This window comes from Zonotrichia albicollis, chromosome 6, assembly GCF_047830755.1.
Source record: "Zonotrichia albicollis isolate bZonAlb1 chromosome 6, bZonAlb1.hap1, whole genome shotgun sequence".
Classification (NCBI taxonomy): Eukaryota; Metazoa; Chordata; class Aves; order Passeriformes; family Passerellidae; genus Zonotrichia; species Zonotrichia albicollis.
This window is the reverse complement of record NC_133824.1, coordinates 5,373,645-5,393,602: the sequence shown is the minus strand read 5'-3', so window position 1 is coordinate 5,393,602 and position 19,958 is coordinate 5,373,645. Positions and strand designations below refer to the sequence as shown.

Sequence of the window (19,958 nt, the reverse complement as noted above, 5' to 3'; positions counted from 1 at the left end):
TGCCCAATGTCCAAGAGGAAGGTGACAGCAAGACAAGTCTGATATTCTTTCTCCAGTGTTCAGCTCACAGGTGTCCACTCTTTCTGCACTGATCCCACTTTGTAACATTCACCACTTTTTTGTGTGCAGCATGTTCTCAGCAGCCCAAGAAGACATACAATCTAGTAAACCAAGGTACAGAGTACAAAAGAAAATGGAGCTACTATTTATTACTTTGAGATATATGACCTCTTACCAACATATTTAAAGCAATTTCCAAGTTAGTCTTTATCATCAAATGGAAATTTTATTTATATTTTCAACATGAAATACATTAAAATACAATGCTGGGCTGACATACATGCTTTCCTGAAAGAGGGATCAATTCTGTCTTGCATATTCTGATTTTAAATAGTTCCAAGTCCTATTTTAAACTTTTTCTGTACTCTGCTGTTCACGATAATTTACTCATTATTTATAAAGCACCGATTACAGGCTGTACATAACTAGGGAGTGATGACACACAACAGAAGACAAAAATTACTTGGCTGTGGATTATGAAGTGCTAAGTTACATACACATTTCTTCAAAATTCAAAAGCCAGCTTCCTTGGAGTCATGAACTGCTTCACAATTTCATCTGTGACCTGCTTCCTTCTCTCCTGATGAGCTGCTACCAAGGGCTGCATTGTTTCAATAAGTACCTTCTTCAGCTCTCCTGTGAGCAATTCCCCGCTGGTGTAGGCCTGTCAAGAAAGTGTTGGTTGCTGAACATGGTGCCATTCACAAAAAGACTCAGTGATCAGTATTCCTTTAAAAGACAGATTTGGATTACTTAAAAGTAAGTACATGCCTTGGAAGATTATCTGGTATCACTCTGAAAATGAAACTTGCAGAGTTGCTTGTTGCCTGTTAAAACATTAAGGTAGCTGGCAAGTATGTGCAAGTTATTATAAGGACTGAATAAACTACATTCACTAGTGTAACTAGGAAATCCTGTAATTACTTGCAGGAAATTGCAATTTTCCTCCCCAGAATCCCAGTTCAAATAAACAGTCTAAGCCTTTATTTTCCTCAATAACAGGTACAAATTCTCATATTTTTCTCTCACTGCATTTGCTAAGAGACTAGGGGTGATTAAAATATCCTTTTTATAGCAAAGACACTTAGAATCTATGTTCACACTGTAGTCATATTCACAGTTGGTAATCCATTCCATTGCTCAATACTGAAATGCTTTAGCTTAGAAGCACAGGCCAAATTTATTGGTTCAGCCACATTTAGCAACCATGGCTGGGACAGTTCAGCTATATTTGAAATGACAATAAACATGATTGCCTCCCCTCATCATCAAGCCATTTGTAACACCTGCTCAAAGTGTAAATGCTGCTGATGTTCACTCAGCAAGAGTAAAATACGTTAACAAGAACAATTGTTAACCCTGGAATTGTAATTTCAGGGTGTGGTTTGAGGTCAGTATGTTTGAGGTCTGTGTGAGGGTGTTCAGCCTGGAGAAAAGGAGAATCAGAGGTGACCTTATCACCCTCTGCAACTTCCTGAAAGGTGGCTGTGGTCAGGTGGGGGCTGGTCTCTTGCACCAGGCAGCACTGACAGAACAAGAAGACAGTCTCAAGCTGCACCAAGGGAAATATAGGCTGGATATTAGGAAGAAGTTTTTTACAGAAAGGGTGATAAAGTTCTGGAATGCTCTCTAGGGAGATGGTGGAGTTACCATCCCTGGATGTGTTTAAGAAAAGACTGCATGTGGCACTCAGTGCCAGGGTTTAGTTGAGGTGTTAGGGCTGGGTTGGACTCGATGATCTTTAAGGTCTCTTCCAATTTAGTCCTTCTGTGAATTCTGTTCTTTCTTTGCTTGTTAATTTGTTATAAAAACACCAATGCTACTTTCTCTGGAAGTGCCCTCTGGTGCTAGAGGTGAAGCAGCTGCACTGATGCTGCTACAGTGGGTGAGTTCACGTTTTCTACCCAGGTTCTGAGGCACCACTGCAGTGTTGCTGCAAGCTGTGGGCCAGGCTTTGTGCTCTGCAGCACAATTAGGCTGACACTCCTGCAGTGGTTGGAGATCAATGAAAAAAATCTCTCTAAGTCAAATGTGCTTCAGGTTTCCATGAGGAATTTACAACAGCACAGAAAAGAGTAGCTATCCAACTCTGCTCTTGTGTGGGAAGGAGTAGAGGGCTGGAGAAGAATCTGCAGCTCTTGATTTTCTTGCAGCTGTTCCCAGCAGGAGAAAGCTGATAAACCAGTGTGACATGGGTGTTATCTACTGCAGCTCCTGCCTTCCAGAGAAAACACACCACCTAGTAGTGGTGAGGAAAGGAAGGGAAGTGGCATGCTACCAGCCCTGGAAACAGAAGTCTGACAGACAGCCTTAAAGAAAAAGCAACATATATGAAGCAGTTTTTGCCTGGGATCAATGAATCAATTCCTCAGAGCTATTACATTTCTTGTGATGATGATAAAAAACCAAAACCCAGCAAGCTTTAGACATGTGCTTTTGTAGTTTTGCAGAATGTTTAGGTACTTTACAATGAGGAACAGGCAGAGTTTATTATACAATTAAAGCAACACTTATCCTAAGGTGACCTCATTTGAAAGGTAGAGAAGATACTGTCCTACAGTGTTGGAGATTCCTGTGAAAACACTGGGAATTTTTTTGTTTTAAAGGAGATGGATTGGCCTGTGAGAAATAACACTGCAAAGAAACAAAAACTGAAATACTAATACTGAAACTTGAAAGGGATGGAGAGCATGAGAATAACACCAAAATTACCTTCCTGGAGAAGGTCCTCAGGAGGACTGAGGCACAGCTTTGTCCTCAGAGCAGGGAATGAATAACCCTGTGAGCAGTTTGGTTACTCACCTGCTTCAGCTGCTCAAGCCTGTCATCATCTTCCAGGAAGAAAGTCAGGTACATAAAGGACACGTCAACGTCACAGTTGCCTCCGTACTTCCTGTGCTCCTCAATGGTGTCCCTGCCTCCCGAGAAGGCGTGCTTGTTAATCTGTAACAGCAAAAGGAGTTTGTTAATCTGAAACAGCAACAGGGTCTTGTTCATCTGAAACAGCAACAGGAGCTTGTTAATCTGAAACAGCAACAGGATCTTGTTAATCTGAAACAACACCAGCAGTTTGTTAATCTGAAACAGCAACAGGAGTTTGTTAATCTGAAACAGCAACAGGAGCTTGTTCATCTGAAACAGCAACAGGGTCTTGCTCATCTGAAACAGCAACAGGGTCTTGCTCATCTGAAACAGCAACAGGGGCTTGTTCATCTGAAACAGCAACAGGAGCTTGTTCATCTGAAACAACATCAGGAGCTTGTTCATCTGAAACAACACCAGCAATCTATTAATCTGAAACAACACCAGGAGCTTCTAATCTGAAACAACACCAGGAGTTTGTTCATCTGAAACAACACCAGGAGCTCCTGCTGTAATTCCCACCACAATCAGGATTACTTCACTGCAAACAGAGATGTGTCAAGATCCTCCAAATTCTTTACTAAGGATTAGCTGAGGAATGAGTGGAACAAGTTAAAGCAGAGCCTCAGGACTGAAAAAAGGAGGTCATTAGAATCCAGCAGGGAAAAATGGCTGTACACATACTCCTCAGACTGCATAATCAGAATAAAAATAAGTGAAAATTAAAAATAATCTACCCAAGACTCAGTAAAAAAAAAAATTAAAGTTCCTTTTGCTGAAGTTGTTGGATAGAATTTGTGCTTACAGAAGATGTACTTCATGTAACAAAAATTAAGATATTTACTTTATCAAGAAGCTAATTTTGGAAGAGATGAAGAAGGCATGGAAAATCCTGCAGAAATCCTAGAGAAAAACTTATCCCTTTTTGTGGAAAAGAAAAACAAGAGAAAGCAAAGTTAAACATTACAAAAGTCCATCTAGAATGCTTAAAATCAGACCAATGCCCAATTGTTCAGTCTAAAAATGGAATATTTGCTGACAGTCTCCCTTTCTTTAAGCATAGTTTCCTATAGGCAGATGAACAGCACTACTGAACAGATGTAATTGCTAATCCCATTCCCAATAAATTCAGAAGCCACTGGCCTATTTTGAGCATTTATACATATGTAGAACTCTCTGAGGATGCTAATCTTCCTACAAATTTAAAGAAAATAAATTGCTAAGTGGAGGAAAAAAAATATTTCTTAACCATATGCTGAGCTTTCATTTAGCTCCTGTATCTTTTGAGATACCGTTATCAACCTGCCAAGAGACACATTTGCATATGAAGTAGGGGTTTTTTTAGTTCTGGTATCTAGGAGCTGTTATATATTTACAATTTATGAACATTCCTATTATCTGTATAGACTGTCTAGTGCTTTTTTGAATCTCTCCAACCAGCAAGTTACAGATGAAGTCTTGTGGCAAAGAACTACAATCAGAAATCAGGCACTGATGAATATTTTAAGGCAAGGAACTGCCATCTGCCACACACATCTATTCTTATATTGTAGGGCAGCCTGAATAGCTGTCTCAGCATCTGTAAAATGAAGTTTTACATACTCTTCTGCACTGACCTTCCTCAGTACTAGATTATGCAAGCCTCTATGAAATTTTTTCATTGCCCTTTATCTCTACAGTTTGTGTTCTTCCTAAACAGAGAAGGATTAAATACAACATGACAGGTGAAAGCATTTTTTTGTTGAAACACAAAATGATTCCTTTCCTAATCTCAAATTCATTTCTTTACATATTCTGGCATATAGTCATTAACTGAGGGTTTCAGTGACCCATCCAAAGTGATGCACTGATCTTTTTCCCCCTGAATGTCTCTGAATCCCTCAATATGTCTGTAGACATAAAATTTAAATAACACTTTATAGGAAAACAAACAAGTAACTGAGTTGTAATTTGCTGACAGGTACAATAAGAATAGTTTATTGAAATGCTGCCACTCATCTTATTAGATTACTCAGAATCCTTTTAACCATTCCTTATATATAGTAATTTTTTATCTTCTATAAGTTTTGAACTTCATTAATTAGCAATGTACCAATGATCTGAAAAATGCTTGAAGCAGTAATTTTTTTGTCCAGCGTAGCATTCTCACTTTAACCTTCATTCATGACCAGAAGTCACCTTTCCTAATATATTTTTTAATTTATTTGCTATAACAGTATTTGGTCTTTCACTAAAGCTGTATTTCCATAAAGACTTGTTTCTGATGGGCTTCAGGAGCTGACGTAAATCTCAGTTGGTCCACCATTACTCAACATTTAAAATGTTCAGATTTTCTTTATGTCTTTTCTATTCCAAGTAGTTAGAACTGTTTTTTTTTCATCTTTTCAAGTAGTTTAAAGACAGTAGAATTAGGACTTATGAACGTGGATCTCATTGCAGATCATAAGTTACTTGTCAGGAAAGAACAATGGAAGAATGTTACCAATATTACCATTAACCAAGTATTCTCTATTCTGAAATTGCAGCTTATTTTTTTTTTTAAGCAACTCTGTAACTGTGCAAGTTAACTGGAATTATTATAACACAAACACATGAAGAATTCTAATTCTTCAAAACAGCACTGCTTAATCAGTTTCTACAAAAGAGAATGAAGCATTATGGGGTGGCTGTCAAAGAGAATTAATCCAAGCCTGCCCAACAGAAACAACATTAACATATTTTCTTCTTGTTTTGACATTTATTTAATGCCTGGCTGCATGCCTACAAATTCCTTCCCAAGGACTGATTTTCATTTTCTTTAAATACCACAACACAGGTGAACTTTTGCAAAACTACATCATTTGACACCAGATAAAAGCAATCTTCCTTTGAACTTAGAAACAATCTAGGAACATACTCAGAAGAAAATTTCAACCCTTCTGAGTTAAAATTCAGCATAATGTTTCTTTGGAAATTGGAGTGAGCAGATTTCTTTGTGAATTGGCAGCAACAGATTCTCAAGCAGCAGGAAAGGTCTGACCTGTGTTGTAACTAACACCATGCAATGTTTGGTGCTCCCAACAAGGAGAGGCAGTCAAGAGAAAGAGCTGTGTATTAGGTTTACAACATGGTCTGTCAGACTTCAAAACTATGGCAACATAAGATTTATTTTAAGAGCATGAGCCTCCACAGCTCTTATTCTTACACCACTGCTCTGCAGGTATCAGAAAAACAAACATGTTTTGTACACTATCCAGCTAATATTTGTACTATCAGACTAGCTGGTAAGGTAAAGTACCATATTTGATAGTTTAGCTAAATTTGCATAACTCAGTCAATTTCTTAAGATGCTTTGCCATGAAATGTATGGAAAACTTGATTCATACATGTTCAAGGAAAACACTTAAAACTCACTGTAGCCAGAAGGATCTCTGAAGGAAGTGCCAGACAGCTGAGGGGGAATCAAAGGAGTGTCAGCAGGAGCTATGGGCCAACCTCTGCAGCACATTCTGATGGAGCTGGAGACTCTTCTACCAATGGTACCTACAGACATGGCTCAGTGGTGGACTTGGCAGAGACAGGTTTATGGTTGACCTCTATGATCTTAAGGCTCTTTCCTGACCCAAATGGCTCTATGATTCTATGACCTCTCCTTTTTGTTGTAAAGTTTCATCCTATCAGGTTTCACAGGTCCTTACCTTTGTCTTGATTTGCTTGGGTGTATCAGTGAGGAAGATGGAGGAGTTTGGGTCACTAGCACTCATTTTGGTCTGTGCTCCTTGAAGGGCTGGGAAGAAGACTGAGTGGAGTAAGGCTGGTTTAGGCTGTCCAATTCTTGGTGCTACATCACGGGTCATTCTAAAATAAGGATCCTAAAACAACCAATAAAAGCACAGAATAAAGCTGAAAAATGTGATTTGAAATCAATTCTGATTGATGCTGACTCATTCATACCATAAGAAGTGATGTCAAAAAACCAAAACCTGAAAAAAGCAAATAATGAAATATTCCAGAACCTACTTTCAATCCAGTTCATTCAGAACACCAACAAACAAAATCCCCTTTTTTTTCCTTTTTCATAGTGCTGTACACTCTGATTCCCTAAAGTAATAGGCATATTTACAAAATTTTACATTAATTCAAATAGTTGCTAAAACTATGCTTAATACGCCTGGAGATGGATGAAAGATGAAAGCTTTCTCCCAAAGCATTTTAACAACCAGCAGAGAATCTGAACTAAATCAGCAAGCAAGCTGGCAGTGCTGTGCTGATGATATGACTTAAAACCAAAGTGAAATTCTATTTCATAATATTGTGGCTGATTAATTTGATTACATCATCTTCCAGCATCTGTCCCTGTGACTAAAATAGCTAAAGATTCAGACAGTGCAGGATGTGATTCCTAGAAATACAACTTATTTAAGGACAAGACCCTATTGCTCTCATTTGAATCTGATGTTCTTTCAGTTCTCTAAATCTGAATTGTTAAGGTTCTGCAGCCTTTCTGGCAAACTATTTCAGTGCTTCTTTATTCTTACTGAGAGAGGGTTTTTCCCCCATGGTACAACAGAAAACTCTTGTGCTGCAAGTTGAGCTCATTCCATCTTGTCCAAGTTACCATGGAGATGGCCAAAAGTTTCCTCCTACCCCCATGTCAGTGTGCTTTTGCATAGATGTTACAGTCCTTGCTTTCCTACATGTCAGCTCAGTGTGAATGGAGCTGAGATCAAGAGAGATCCAAGACTGGATGAATACACGATTGTTGGGTTAAGCCTTCATCTTTTCATCTTTTAGGTCTTTCAGTTTCTACCCCAGAAAGGTGTCTGCAGGAATGTTTTACAGGTGCCTTGAGACACCACCACCAAGCCTGAATGGAACAATACAAAACCAAATCCATGAAAACCAAACTAAGCAATATGATTTTCTTACCTGGTCAATAGCACATGGGATAAGACACTGAATATTCTCTTTGCCATTGAATATCTGTGGAAATGATGAACTGAAGGATGGAGCAGCTTGGATAGCAGGAAAGCTGATCTTACCTAGAAAACATGTTTGGAAAAGCTAAGCAATCAACAGAAGCAGTGACAAATAGAGAGAATTTTTTGCAGGCTGTAAAATGCACAAATGAATTATCCAAATACTTAGTTGAAGACCAAGCTCTATCTTTATCAAGCTCTGCTGCCTTATCTGAGGAAACCTTTTCACCTTTATCTTCTGCAATGTCAACAAACCTTCAACTGACATAGAAAAGGCAAGCTGTGACCACACTGACTTCAGCAAAAGTTCATCACTGCATACTCTCTTGATCATTGAACTATCTGCCCTTTCCAGAAACAGAATTGACTAAGCTTTCCATTTTTTTTCACTTTGTGAGAGAATTGCTACAGTCATCACATAAGCTTCCCTTTAAGATCTTAAATCACTGCTTTAATCACTCTGTACTCATGGAGCATCTCAGATATGCCCAGTTTTCTTTTTTATACAGGGCTTAATCCCAGTGTGGCCAACCTGGAGCTTATCAAAATCCTATCAGAACAGACAGCAAGTGCTGGACTTTTACACACACATGTGATGAAATCATAATCACAATACCATCTTTTATCAGAGCACTGCTAAAACATGTGGAAACCTGTTCCTTGGTTACAGTGAAGGCTGAAAGTTGTCACTGGCCTAATTACTGGATGAAGAATGATGATCCAGGATTTAATGTGATTTTTACACAGAATCTTTTCTCTTGGCCAGGTGACAGAAACTGCAATTGCAGTGAAGTAAATGGGAGACTTGAGTTACTTGATAATTTAGACTTGATAATTTAGGCTATTCAGCACCCAACTTTTTTCAAATATGTAAATGCCTATGTGTATTAATGCAATCATTTCTGATAAGTTTCTTTACAAGTTTGGCATAGAACTTTCTAGGGGGTAAGATTGCCTATAGCTCCAATCATTGTGACAAAAGAATAAAAAAGAAAATAAAAGAAAAATTCGTTCTCTGTTTTGGACTCCTTAACATTTGTGTTTTGTACTTTGCTCTTACTAAAGTCAAAAAGATGGAAGTTATACTAGAAATTTCATTGTAAAGCATGTTCTATTCTGAAGCAACAACAATAACATCAGAATCTGCCTAGAAACATAATCCTCCTGCTTTTTCTGCCTGTTTCATGAGTGGCACACTAATCTCTTTAAACTCTTACTTAAAATAGCTCAACTGAAAGTGAAAGCAAGCACTGTTTCTTGTAACTCGTACAATTTCCTACCAATGCAATCACTGTCTGTAAAGCCAAAGATTCCTTTCACTTGGTTAAATGTGACATGCTTCTGAACTTTGACAATGTTTCTGTAGAATCCAGCACTTGTCCTGTGAGAAAAAAAAAAGTGGAAAAATAAAATGAGAAGAGGAGGAGAGTGTATGTACAAACTTTGACTGCAAAAGCAGAGAACATCAAAAAAACCTGCAGGATTAAGTCTCAGTTTCAGACTTTTTGTGGCCCATTGAGATGATAATTAGAGAATCATTTACAAACAGGAATTTTATGCCTTGAAAGTTTAATTTATTCTTCCCTTCCCCCAGTAATTACTACAAAGATTCTTTAAACTTCACTCACTGCTGTATTATTAAAATAATTGACCACAACAAGTTGCTGCAATGCCTTCTATTAAAGCCAATAAAATGTAAACACATCTGAGAGATTTTGATACCATCTTAAGCAAATCAATCAGGAATTTTCTTGGTGGTTTAGGTATGTTTACATTTCAGCTGGTTTAATATATTTTTCACAATTTACACATTGCACACACAAGTATTTGTTCATATGTTATACAGGAGAATGACAATAATATATATAAAATGTTAGACAGCAGAAAAAATATGTTTCCATTTCAAGTCTTACAAAATTTGTCCCAAAGCTTTCAAATTTAGACATGCTTTTAAGTGTAGTCAAAGTTAGAGAGAAAATACAGAGAAAACATAAACACTTTTTTCATTATACTGCTCAAAAGAAATTCCTACTTACCCTAAATAGTCTAAATCTGAAAATATAAAGGTTTTATTGACATCAAAACCACATGCAATGATGTCTTTTGCATTTTCTTTAGCATATTCATATGCCTTCTCAATTGTCATATCCTTCCAGAGGTATTTCTCATCATCAGTTAACTGTATTACCAAGGGAACATCAAATACTTCTTGAAGCCACCTAAAAGAAGCAGACATGTTTTATCCTAAATGAAGCTAAAATGAAGATGTAAATCATGCAGCTAAAATATTTTTATATATTTAAACAGTATGTGGAGAGGTCTGCTCTTTTCTTTGTATGTTTATATTTATGTGAACAGATACAATGTTCTATACAGATGATAATGACAACTTAACTGGAAAAAGCTTCCTGTATGTTTCCCGTGCACATGACAGAGCTCACCAGTTACAAAGGAACCAGAATTCACCTTTCTGAGCCCAATGTCTCTGTCCTGCTGCTGCAAGCAGCACCTTACAGAGTAATGTTACTGAGTCTTGTAAGGAGCTGGTTTTTAGGAACAGCAGAAATTCTGAGGAGTGCCACATGGCTAAGAGAGTAAGGAAAAGGGCTTTATGGTGATGCAGGGATTGTGATCATTTCAGTGAAAAGGTAAGACTGAATTAAGTTCATTAATATTTACATAATCAGATCTCCTTGCAATGTATCATTCTGGCAGTTTCACAAGCCATATTTAATGTTTCTTTTGAAAAAAAAATGCTTTGATGAATACAGCTGGTAGAAACAGCTTACTTTGTGAACAAAAATGGGATGAGATGACCAACGTGCATTGCCTGAGAGGATGGCCCTCTGCCTGTGTAAAGGTAAAAGGGCTTCTTGTTTTCATAAGCATCAAGTATTTGGTCCATATCTCTAGAGAAAAAACAAAGAAAACAAGATACAACTCTTTAGCAAGAAATATCTACAGTAAAATACCTTTGTTAAAAATCTGAGTGTTTTTAAAGCCAAAAGTATTTATAAATAAATTACAGTATGTTAAAGGCCCTAGAAATAATAAAGTTCTTGTTTAAGAAAAGCCTGGTTTCCTTCAGTCTTCATGGGAGGAAAAAAACTCAAAGAAAAATTAAATCAAAAGTGAAAATTTAATGTTGAAATTGTGCAGCTTTTAAAATTACTTCACTGGATAATAATCTCTAGAGCCCAGCAAAACAGGGACAGGTTCTCAAACAGGTTCAACCAAGCAGCTTAGCTGACCTCTGGTGGAGGCCATTTGCTCTCAGCCATGCTCAGGCCCTTCTGTGAAGCCTGCTGGTGCCCACAAGCCCCTGTGTGCTAACATTAACCTGTGAAGGTCACTGGCAGGCTCATGCTTAGGATTATTCCCTGAGCCCTTTCTGTACCACAAACAGATGCATGGGAGCCCTGCTGAAACCAGCAGTGGCACCTGCAGTTCTCTGCCTCTGGCTGCTGACAGAGAGACAAAATGAGCCTGCACTCTGAGCACATTTCTGCAGTTTGGGGTTCCTGAGGACACAGCACAAACCCACGCAATCAAGAGTTTCGAGTGTTGCCAGGGGAAATCTGCAAGAGTTGCTAATTTCAAATGGCACAGTAGGTTTGCCTTGGCATGAAAGCACATGGTTTTTGCTAGTTACAGGCCTCTCCCAATAATTCTTGCAGGAAGTCTGCCCAAGAGGACCTTTTGAAGTTTAATAAAAGAAAAACTCACCTGTGGGAAAAAAAGATTCCTCTCCGTAGAAAGTGGTGAGGTTTTTGCCCAATGGCTCTTTCTATTCGATTTATCAGATCTGTGTCAATTTTACTGCTGCCAAACCGAACTACAATCATAAAATGTTAAAAAAAAATTAAAATGAGCACAGCATAGCTACAACCAAATCTTGGAATACCAAGAACATACCAATGCAGGCTAGATTAAAAAAAGACATCTTCAAGTCAAATAGTCAATTTTCCTGATTCTAGCCTGAAGACCCAGCAGTCACCTCCAGCACTATCTCCATGCTAGGAGGCTCAGCTCACTCAAACTTGCAGTATTTCTCCATCCACAAATTACTGTAATTGCAGCCTCCTTACAGCAGTAGCATTGATATTCCAAGCATTGCTATTCCAAGCAAAACACAAGAAACACATTCAGATCACCAACTTGGCCTAAGCCATACAATAAAAATGCTTTAGAGGCTCTGAATGTTTCTCTTTTGATGTCCAAATTTTCTGCTATCAGACAACATCTTTTGCTTTCACTCAAATGACATCACCAACCCCAAATACTCTTCTGCAAACTTAATTCTTCTTTAATATGTATATGATTACAGACACTGCTCCCCTCAAGAGGCTTGAAAAGGAAATGCATAATGCTCTTCATGGCAATCAGTAAGTCTTATGAGTTGGTGGTTTAGCAAAGGCTGTGATAGAGTAAAATAGCAGTATTTTCCATATTCCCAGTAATTTTGGGATTTTAACAATCAGGCCAATGCTCTATAATTTAAATTTGTTTGAAAAAAAATCTGTGCAATAATCTACTGTTTGCTACTATTTTGCTCTATTCAATACTAGAATTATTCAGCATTGCACTAATGAAATGCAAAATGCATCACAAAATGGCAAATGATAATCTGAAAGAATGCTGAAAAGAGACCAAATGAGCATGAAAATGATTCAGCACATCAACAGCAACTGCTAAGAGGCTAATCTGACATCAACAGAAAACATGAAAATGCCCTGGATTAACTGGGACCGGCTACCCTAGAAATATTTGTGTACTGTCATAGCAAGTGATTAGAAAAGCTCTCTGGGGTATAGAACATTTCACTGGAAATGTCGAAAAAGCTTTATTAAACATTCACAGGCTGCACAACTCCCTTTTCTTTGCCCATGTTCACCTTTTCTGTTAAAAGATGGATCATTTTTCCCTACCTCTTTCCTCTTATTTGAGTGCTCAGAACATCTTAGGCTGTCTGCTCACAAAGAATCTGCCTTTCTAAACAGCTTCTGACAAAGTCTCTGCTCCTAAACAAGCTTTAAAAAAATTCCTAATGTGCTTTTTATCTCAGGTGTTCTAGCTTTTACCAAAATACAGCTTTCAACTCACTGTGCAGAAGTCCTGAGAACCGCCATTTTCAAAAGCATATTTGCATTTGTTGAAATTCATTGTGTACTTTTCCTCTTTGCCACTGCCCTGTTATAACTACATAGAGAAATGTATACCCTAATATTTGTCACACAGTAACTCTGGTGACCAGGCCAGTCTCAATGATCTCAGAACAGCCATGACTACAGGGAGAGGCTGCTGGAGGCTGGAAAAATGCAAATGCCAATCCTACCTTAAAGAAGGGCTAGAAGAAGGAATTGTGGAATTGAGGTGGACAGGCCAGTCTACCTCACCTCAATCTGGGGGCATGTGCTGCAGCAAATAATCCTGGAAATCATTCCCAATCATTAAATATCTAGGGATGTTTGCATCTAGCACTTAGCTGACAGAACCCCTCTTCCCAGAATATCTTCAGGCTGGTTTTTTTTGTGCTACCATACATTTATAATTGCACATCTGGGACAAGCGTTTGAGAAGAAGACCTCTTTCAATTCACACATTGCTTTCATTTTTTTTTGTGTTTGATTAAACATAAGCACAGTGGCAACTTTCTCAGGTTCCACAAGTAACAGAATGTAGGTGGCACAAAAATTTCCCTTAGGGTAGGAGCTATCCAATGTAACAACACCTTTAATTGTTATTTTTAAAAAGAAAAGGAAAAGAAGGAAGCTTATCAATAACAACCAGCTACTGCTTCACATCCTGAAGTGCCTAGGCTAGCATTCTCTGAAACATTTCCAACACAGCACTTAGAACAAGCAAAATGACTCATTTATCAAATTCACTAATCTGACAGTAGTGCAAAGAAGTAAAAACCTTTTAGGTTAACCCACACTCTGAGGAAGATGAAAGGTCTTATGTACACAGTTACAAGAAAAAAAGGGCATGAACTGATTTATGGTAAATAGTTTTTAGGAAGATCCTGAGATTGTGCCATCACAATTGTGCAATTGTTCCTTTTCTAAAAAGGCTCAGGACCCCTCCTTCCAAGAAAAAACCCAAATTACTTCTCTGTAACTCTTATGCAAGTAACAAGATCTTTTCCACTTCCAGATTCTAAAAAATATTTTTTTTCCTTCTCTCAATCTGACCTATATTTTTCTTTGCACACTTCTCCCTTTCCCATTTTCTCTTTCTCCTGTTACCTCCTGCAGACTCAGCCAATGTGTGCATACATTTGACACAATCTCTCAGTAACATCACAAAGAATTAAAATAATGCTGACACAAGCAACTGTCCCCAAAGCAGACACAATTACTGCAACATAAGGGTGTATGCTCTACTGTGAGCAAAAACTACTAAGCAGACCTCAGCAATGTACAACTGAGGTACTAAACAAGAATTGAAGATTGACGATAATAAAAAAGGAAAAATAGAGAAATTAATATTTCATTATAGAAGTTTCTATGCTAGACTCAAACAAGTTATTAAAACAGCAAACTGTAAAACCAATAAGGAAATTACCTAGACCTCTGTTTCTTTAACTACAAAACTTTGCAAGTTTTGTAATAACCCCATCTGAAACACTTTCCATTACACTGCATGTTTTTGAATGAGCTGCAACTCCTTCACTGCAGCCAGCCCTTGGCTGCCTGTAAGTGTGCCTTCTGAAGAAACCATTAGACTGAACAGATTTCTGCATTACCCTTGGATCATTCCTGCCCTCTCCAATCTATAGGTGATGTGAGGAGTGGGTAGGAGGAATCCTTCAGGCTGCTGAAAATGCTCTTCTGCATTCCAGCCACTGAATACTCAGTCAGTGTCTTCACTAGTGTAATTTCTAATAACAATCCTTACACCAAAAAACAAACCACACCAAAACTTGGATTTTGAACTTAAAGCTTCCTGGCCAAGTATTTAAATCTTTCACAGGAAATCTCCACCTGGGACATTTTCATCTCTTACAGCAAATTCTTTAGACATGGAAATGCTAAGATTAGACATAAATTAAATGTTACCTATGATGTTCTGATCTGGATTTGTTATGATGCCTTGCTGTTTCTGTGGTCATTAGGATCACTTTACATAAATTCCTTAGTAGCAGTGAAGGAAGAGTTATACCTATGAGCTTGTCATAATCCACGCCTTTAGCATTTGATGTCTGCACATTCCAGGGATCCACTAAATCCTCATCCTCTTCTTTAGTTGTACCATTGTTTATTAATAGAAGATCTTTTGGAGGCAAGCCTGCCTGATAATCTTGTCCTGTTGTTGTTTTATATGACAGTTTTAATGATAACAGCATCCTCACTGCTGCATCAATCTCATCCTGAATAAAGGAAAAAACACAAACAACTGTTTGCCTTAATATACTTAGAATAGAAAGTTACATTAATGACCCAACCTTTCAAAATCCCACATCCATGCTTTGATCTGAATTGCATCATTAATAAACCCTAAACTCTGTTTTATTTACATGCTTTCAGCATCAATGTCAAGTGTAGAAGAAAAGCAAATACTTATTCATTAGAATATAAATCATCACCATTACCAAGATATTTAAAGCAGCTCTGTCTTGCTTTTCAATTTCTGCCTAGGAAAAAAAAGCTTGCTTGCCTTTCAGAGGTATAACAAGCTTAGCACTTTTACCATAAATTTCTAAAGGTATAAAAATAATATATAAATTATTATCTAATTTACTTTACAATGGCTCACCTTAAAACAATTTATTCATTACAATTCATTGACAGACTGGAAGAACACTAGAACAAGAAGTTATGGTTATGACCTCTCTAATGTAAAGCTATTGTAAAATCTCATGCAAGCAATAAATAGAACAACACTTTATTTGACTCCCAGTTTTCAAGGCCTTCTCCCACAGGCAACACATTAAGAGAGCTCATTTTAAAACTGAGCTCTTCTTGCCAAAATAGTGATGACACAATAGGGAACCTGAAATAAATGGCAAATTACTAAATTATTCAAGGGAGATTAAGAAGGAACTGTCAGTGCAGTTATAGGAAGACATATTTGATAATGTCTACAATAATGCCTGGAGAAAAAATTTTCACGAACCATCTAAATCCAGAGAATGCAAGTGACATAAATTTACTTGAGAAATAAATGCCTTGGATCCTATCACATGGTATGGCAACTGGATGAAGCAGATTTCCAAGCCTAGGACTCTGTTCTTACTTCAAGAGTAAAAACTTCAGTCTTGCCAGTGACTACCTGGCTCCAGGTATGCCACAGTTCACAGAATGGACATGAACAGTTTTCAACAAGGGTTTTCCACATCACAATGCAAAACAGATCTTAGAATGATAAAATTCTTCACCACTCAAAGACATACCTAAACTGAAAAAAAATGGGTTCAAAACATGAAATGCAAATACCTTTGGTGCTTTTCCTGCTTTCAGTGCTCTGACTTTTTCTCCTTGTTCAGTCACTCTTTCAAACAGCTGAAGTGGACTCAGAGACTTCAAATCACAGTTGGGGCTGTCAGCCATTTTGCCAGACTGCACAAAGATCTGTTTAGGTACAACTCAACTGAATTTATCTTCTGCCAGCTCTTTGGCTTGGAGATTCAAAACAGCAGCAACAAACAGAACTGCAGGGTAAACAGTAGTATGTTTTACTCTTCAGTGTAAGTCTTCAAGATTAGGTGAACAGAGTAAGAAAATAAAAACTATACTGATCCCTACCATATTCTAGTCATATCAAATTGATAAATGTGGAGACATGACACAGTGAGCTTCAGTTTCACACAAAAATGGACAGACTGACAAGAGTACCAGGTAAATTTAGACATCAGTGTTCATGTTGTCTGTCTATGTATTTAACACTAGAACACCTTTTCCAAGTCAAATTCCTGGCAAAAGAGAAATAATTAAATACAGGTATATACAATTCAGAGCACCTCAGAACAACTGGCAGAGGATATCTGATTCCTGATTAGTTAATGTTCCTGCACTGATACCCTGGCAAATCTGGGATGATGAGATGTTCATAACTACAACATGGAATTTTTTTTTAGCATTTGTAATAGAGTGTTTCTGCCCAAAGAAAGAGACACAAGAGCAAAGCTTAGTCATCTTTATGGCTTTTCTCCACAAGTCACAAAACACATTGATCATTGGTGAGAAATGTTGCTTTCCAAGGAATCCTTGGGTCAGCAATAGGCTGAAAATTTGCCTGTGTTTCTCAGAACTATGCAGGAAAAATAACAGGAGATGGCTACAGATGAGGAGATGGCTGAGACTAAGAACACAGCAGTGTGCTCAAGCACGCTCTGCCATGCTGTGCCCATGGAAAAAACTCCTGACCTGCAAAGGTTTTGTCTCTCTGGAGAGACCCCCCCCAGCAAATTCCTGATCCACTGCAGTGCATGGAGCACAGGCTGATTGAGGGTTGGCAAAAATACATGTTCTTTTGGCTCCCTTTTCCCAGAATTAAAGCAAACAAAAAATCCAAGCAAAACAAAACCAACTAATATAACAGCTGCATTAGCTGTACAGCAGTACTTCAAAGCCTTCCTTTTACAAAACAATCAGTCTAATCACAACCTTGGCTATATGTACACAGTGCTTATTTAAGCTGCTACTGTAAAAAGCTTTCACCTGCCCAGCAAGCTTTGAAGGTCGATTTGGTAACCAGGTGGTTACCAAAACACACCTATCATTAGGGCTTTGTTCGCCAGTCAGCTGCACTATTCCCACATTTCAGCTTCAGTAGAATATCCTGAGAAAGTAACTGAGAAGTGGATACATCCACTTGTTAATGTAATTTGTTTACTCTATTAACCCTTGGATTACTATACTTAGATTACAAAATAATACTTAAGCTTTTAACCTATTTTGATCCCTTATAACTTGACTTCTTGCAGTTTGAAAGTGTGACTAAAAAAAAAAGTAATTTGAAGCAGATCAAACAATTTTTGATACATTCCTGCAATTTAATAACATATTTTTATTTAGATATTGCCTTCCTCTTCTTCAGGAGCAGAGAATATTTTAAGTGTTAAAGAAATTACAGAATAAATACATATTAGAAAATGTTTATGAAGATAAACACACACCCTTTCTGTAGGAGCACGTCATTTATATTTATAGACTTGAGATTTCACAAAGTAATAAAAGTATAAATACGAAATATAATACAATAAATATAATTAATATAATACAATAATTTTCTTCGGTGTAGAACAATTTGTGACTCATTGCTTTAACTTAATTCCTTACAGAACAGTCTTACTGATGGATTGCCCCCATTCAGAAAGGCTGAAGTGACAGCTGACACTTGGCACATGTACTGGAAAGCAGCAAACCAGACCCCTTAAAATGTATGGAATATTACGGATTTAAGCTGAAAAGAGAATCTCAAATGAAGGTGCATCTTCATCAAGAAGTAGCAAAAATAGTGGTGCAACAAGACATGAGGATATAGTGACTATAAAATGCAAAACTTATGGACTGCTGCCTACAGGTTATCTCTATTTACCTCAGCACTGCCCCTATTTCCTAGTGGAATCCAAGCCAGGAATTAAGTGATGAGGAACACAGGTCTTTACCTTTTGAAATACAATAATGCAATTGTGAACCACTAAAAAAAGTCTGGATATTCTACTATTTATCAGGATTTTTTTTCTTGCTTTCTTATTGATATTATAAAAATTAACATGCCCAGATAGATTACATACCATAGGCAAACAGATCTGAAGGAAAAAAAAAGATGGGAATTGGAGAATAAGCTATTAGGCTATTTAAGACCAGAGTACAGAATGAGCCAGTGTGAACTTGAAAGCCAAGATATGTGTGCTTTTTCTACTCATGAAATGCAAGGAACTTATAATGGGTACTGCTCCTGTGACCATTTCAAAATATTAAATTGCTATGAGACAAAGCTCAAAAATAATCCTTGCAAAGGTATCAGAAAACTACTGCATCTTCCTCCCTTTCCAGCTGGCTGATCATCACAGGTCTATCATCATTTTCACTGTCTGCAGTCTGATTTGGTAATTTAAAGACCTGAGAATGAAAAAACAGGGTTTCACACTAAGTTATGAAGACAAACATTGCATGGAAGTACATTATGACTTTCAGAGATAACAGACCAGAACTAGCTCTCATGAGCAAATGAAAGAATGTGAGACTAAGTCTAAAAGCACTTACATTCCTGAAAACTGTTTTTCCTCCTGTAAAACAAATCAAAACAAAAAAAGAAAAGTAAAATTAAAGTAGGTAGAAAATAAGAACTGGGCATCCAGACATATCATGGGAAACAGGCCTTGAGAGGCACTCCAACAGAGCTGCCCTTTATAGCAGACCTACCTTCCCAGTCACGGCACACTTCAGTTTATGCACGGAATTACAATAAAAGACTGCAAGACGATTCCAGAGATGACAGATAACATGACCATTCAAAGAATGAGGAGTGACCAGCACATGAATCTTGGCTGTACTGCAGCTGAACCAGAGCAAAGCTCCCGTGCAAGGACCGGCCGTGCCCAGAATTACTGCCCACAATGACTCCTCATCCCTGGCTCCCCGAGCCCGGCGCCTGCAGCTCCTGCCCCGCCCTGCCCGGGCACGGCCACCGGCCAGCTCTGCCCTTCGGTGCGTTCTGCAGTGCCCGGGCCACCCGCGCTGCCCTCCCCAGGGACAAGGGCAATTCCACCTGGCCCTGCGGCGAGGCGGCCCCGCAGGGAACGGGGGCGAAGCCTCGAGTGCATCACCCAAGGGAAGGAGAGAACGTGCCCGGCACAGCCCCTCCACACACCGCTCACGGGGACGGCAGTGACCACCCAGCCAGCCCCTGTCCCGCCCGCCGGGGTCTCTCCCCGAGTGCCCATCCCGGTGCCCATCCCGGTGCCCATCCCATCCCGGCCGTCCCGGCGCTCCTCACCCGCCGCTCCTCTGTCACCACCATTGCATCACCCCAGCCGGCACGGCCGGTGCGCCTCCCGGCTGGGAAACACAACCCTCCCGGAACCATCGCCTCACACGGTCCTCCCTCCTGCTGCAGTCCCCAGCCCAA

At 38.6% G+C, this 19,958-nt stretch overlaps 2 protein-coding genes across 3 annotated transcripts in view; one reads left to right on the top strand and one right to left on the bottom strand.

The window, feature by feature from the left end:
- The window catches only part of SLC25A47 (solute carrier family 25 member 47), a 24,926-nt gene extending 14,818 nt beyond the window's left edge, over nucleotides 1-10,108 (top strand). Inside the window, exon 7 of the mRNA XM_005483216.4 lies at nucleotides 7,696-10,108. The gene's annotated coding sequence lies outside the window, so the exon portion shown is untranslated. The remainder of the gene's footprint in view (nucleotides 1-7,695) is intronic.
- On the bottom strand, nucleotides 267-19,958 carry WARS1 (tryptophanyl-tRNA synthetase 1). Of its 2 annotated transcripts, XM_005483217.4 has the most exons (12): nucleotides 19,827-19,958; nucleotides 19,094-19,116; nucleotides 16,319-16,533; nucleotides 15,045-15,252; nucleotides 11,607-11,715; nucleotides 10,670-10,789; nucleotides 9,917-10,099; nucleotides 9,161-9,261; nucleotides 7,831-7,943; nucleotides 6,600-6,773; nucleotides 2,863-3,003; nucleotides 267-724 (listed from the first exon to the last, which is right to left on the bottom strand). In XM_005483217.4, the coding sequence occupies exons 3-12, from the start codon at nucleotides 16,430-16,432 to the stop codon at nucleotides 566-568; spliced, it is 1,422 nt and encodes a 473-aa protein (XP_005483274.2). In that variant the 5' UTR covers nucleotides 16,433-16,533; nucleotides 19,094-19,116; nucleotides 19,827-19,958; the 3' UTR covers nucleotides 267-565. The 2 variants fall into 2 exon arrangements, with proteins under 2 accessions (XP_005483274.2, XP_026646931.2); XM_026791130.2 differs by lacking the exon at nucleotides 19,094-19,116 and having other exon boundaries at nucleotides 19,827-19,931.

What these genes read in the sequence shown, in the direction of transcription:
- WARS1 (XM_005483217.4), bottom strand. Translation starts at nt 16,432, where the DNA reads ATGGCTGACAGCCCCAACTGTGATTTGAAGTCTCTGAGTCCACTTCAG. An exon ending in GGATTATGACAAGCTCATAG is followed by an intron (nt 11,716 to 15,044) that starts GTATAACTCTTC and finishes TTATGATTGTAG; the next exon opens with TTCGGTTTGGCAGCAGTAAA. An exon ending in ATCCCATTTTTGTTCACAAA is followed by an intron (nt 10,100 to 10,669) that starts GTAAGCTGTTTC and finishes TGCTTCTTTTAG; the next exon opens with GTGGCTTCAAGAAGTATTTG.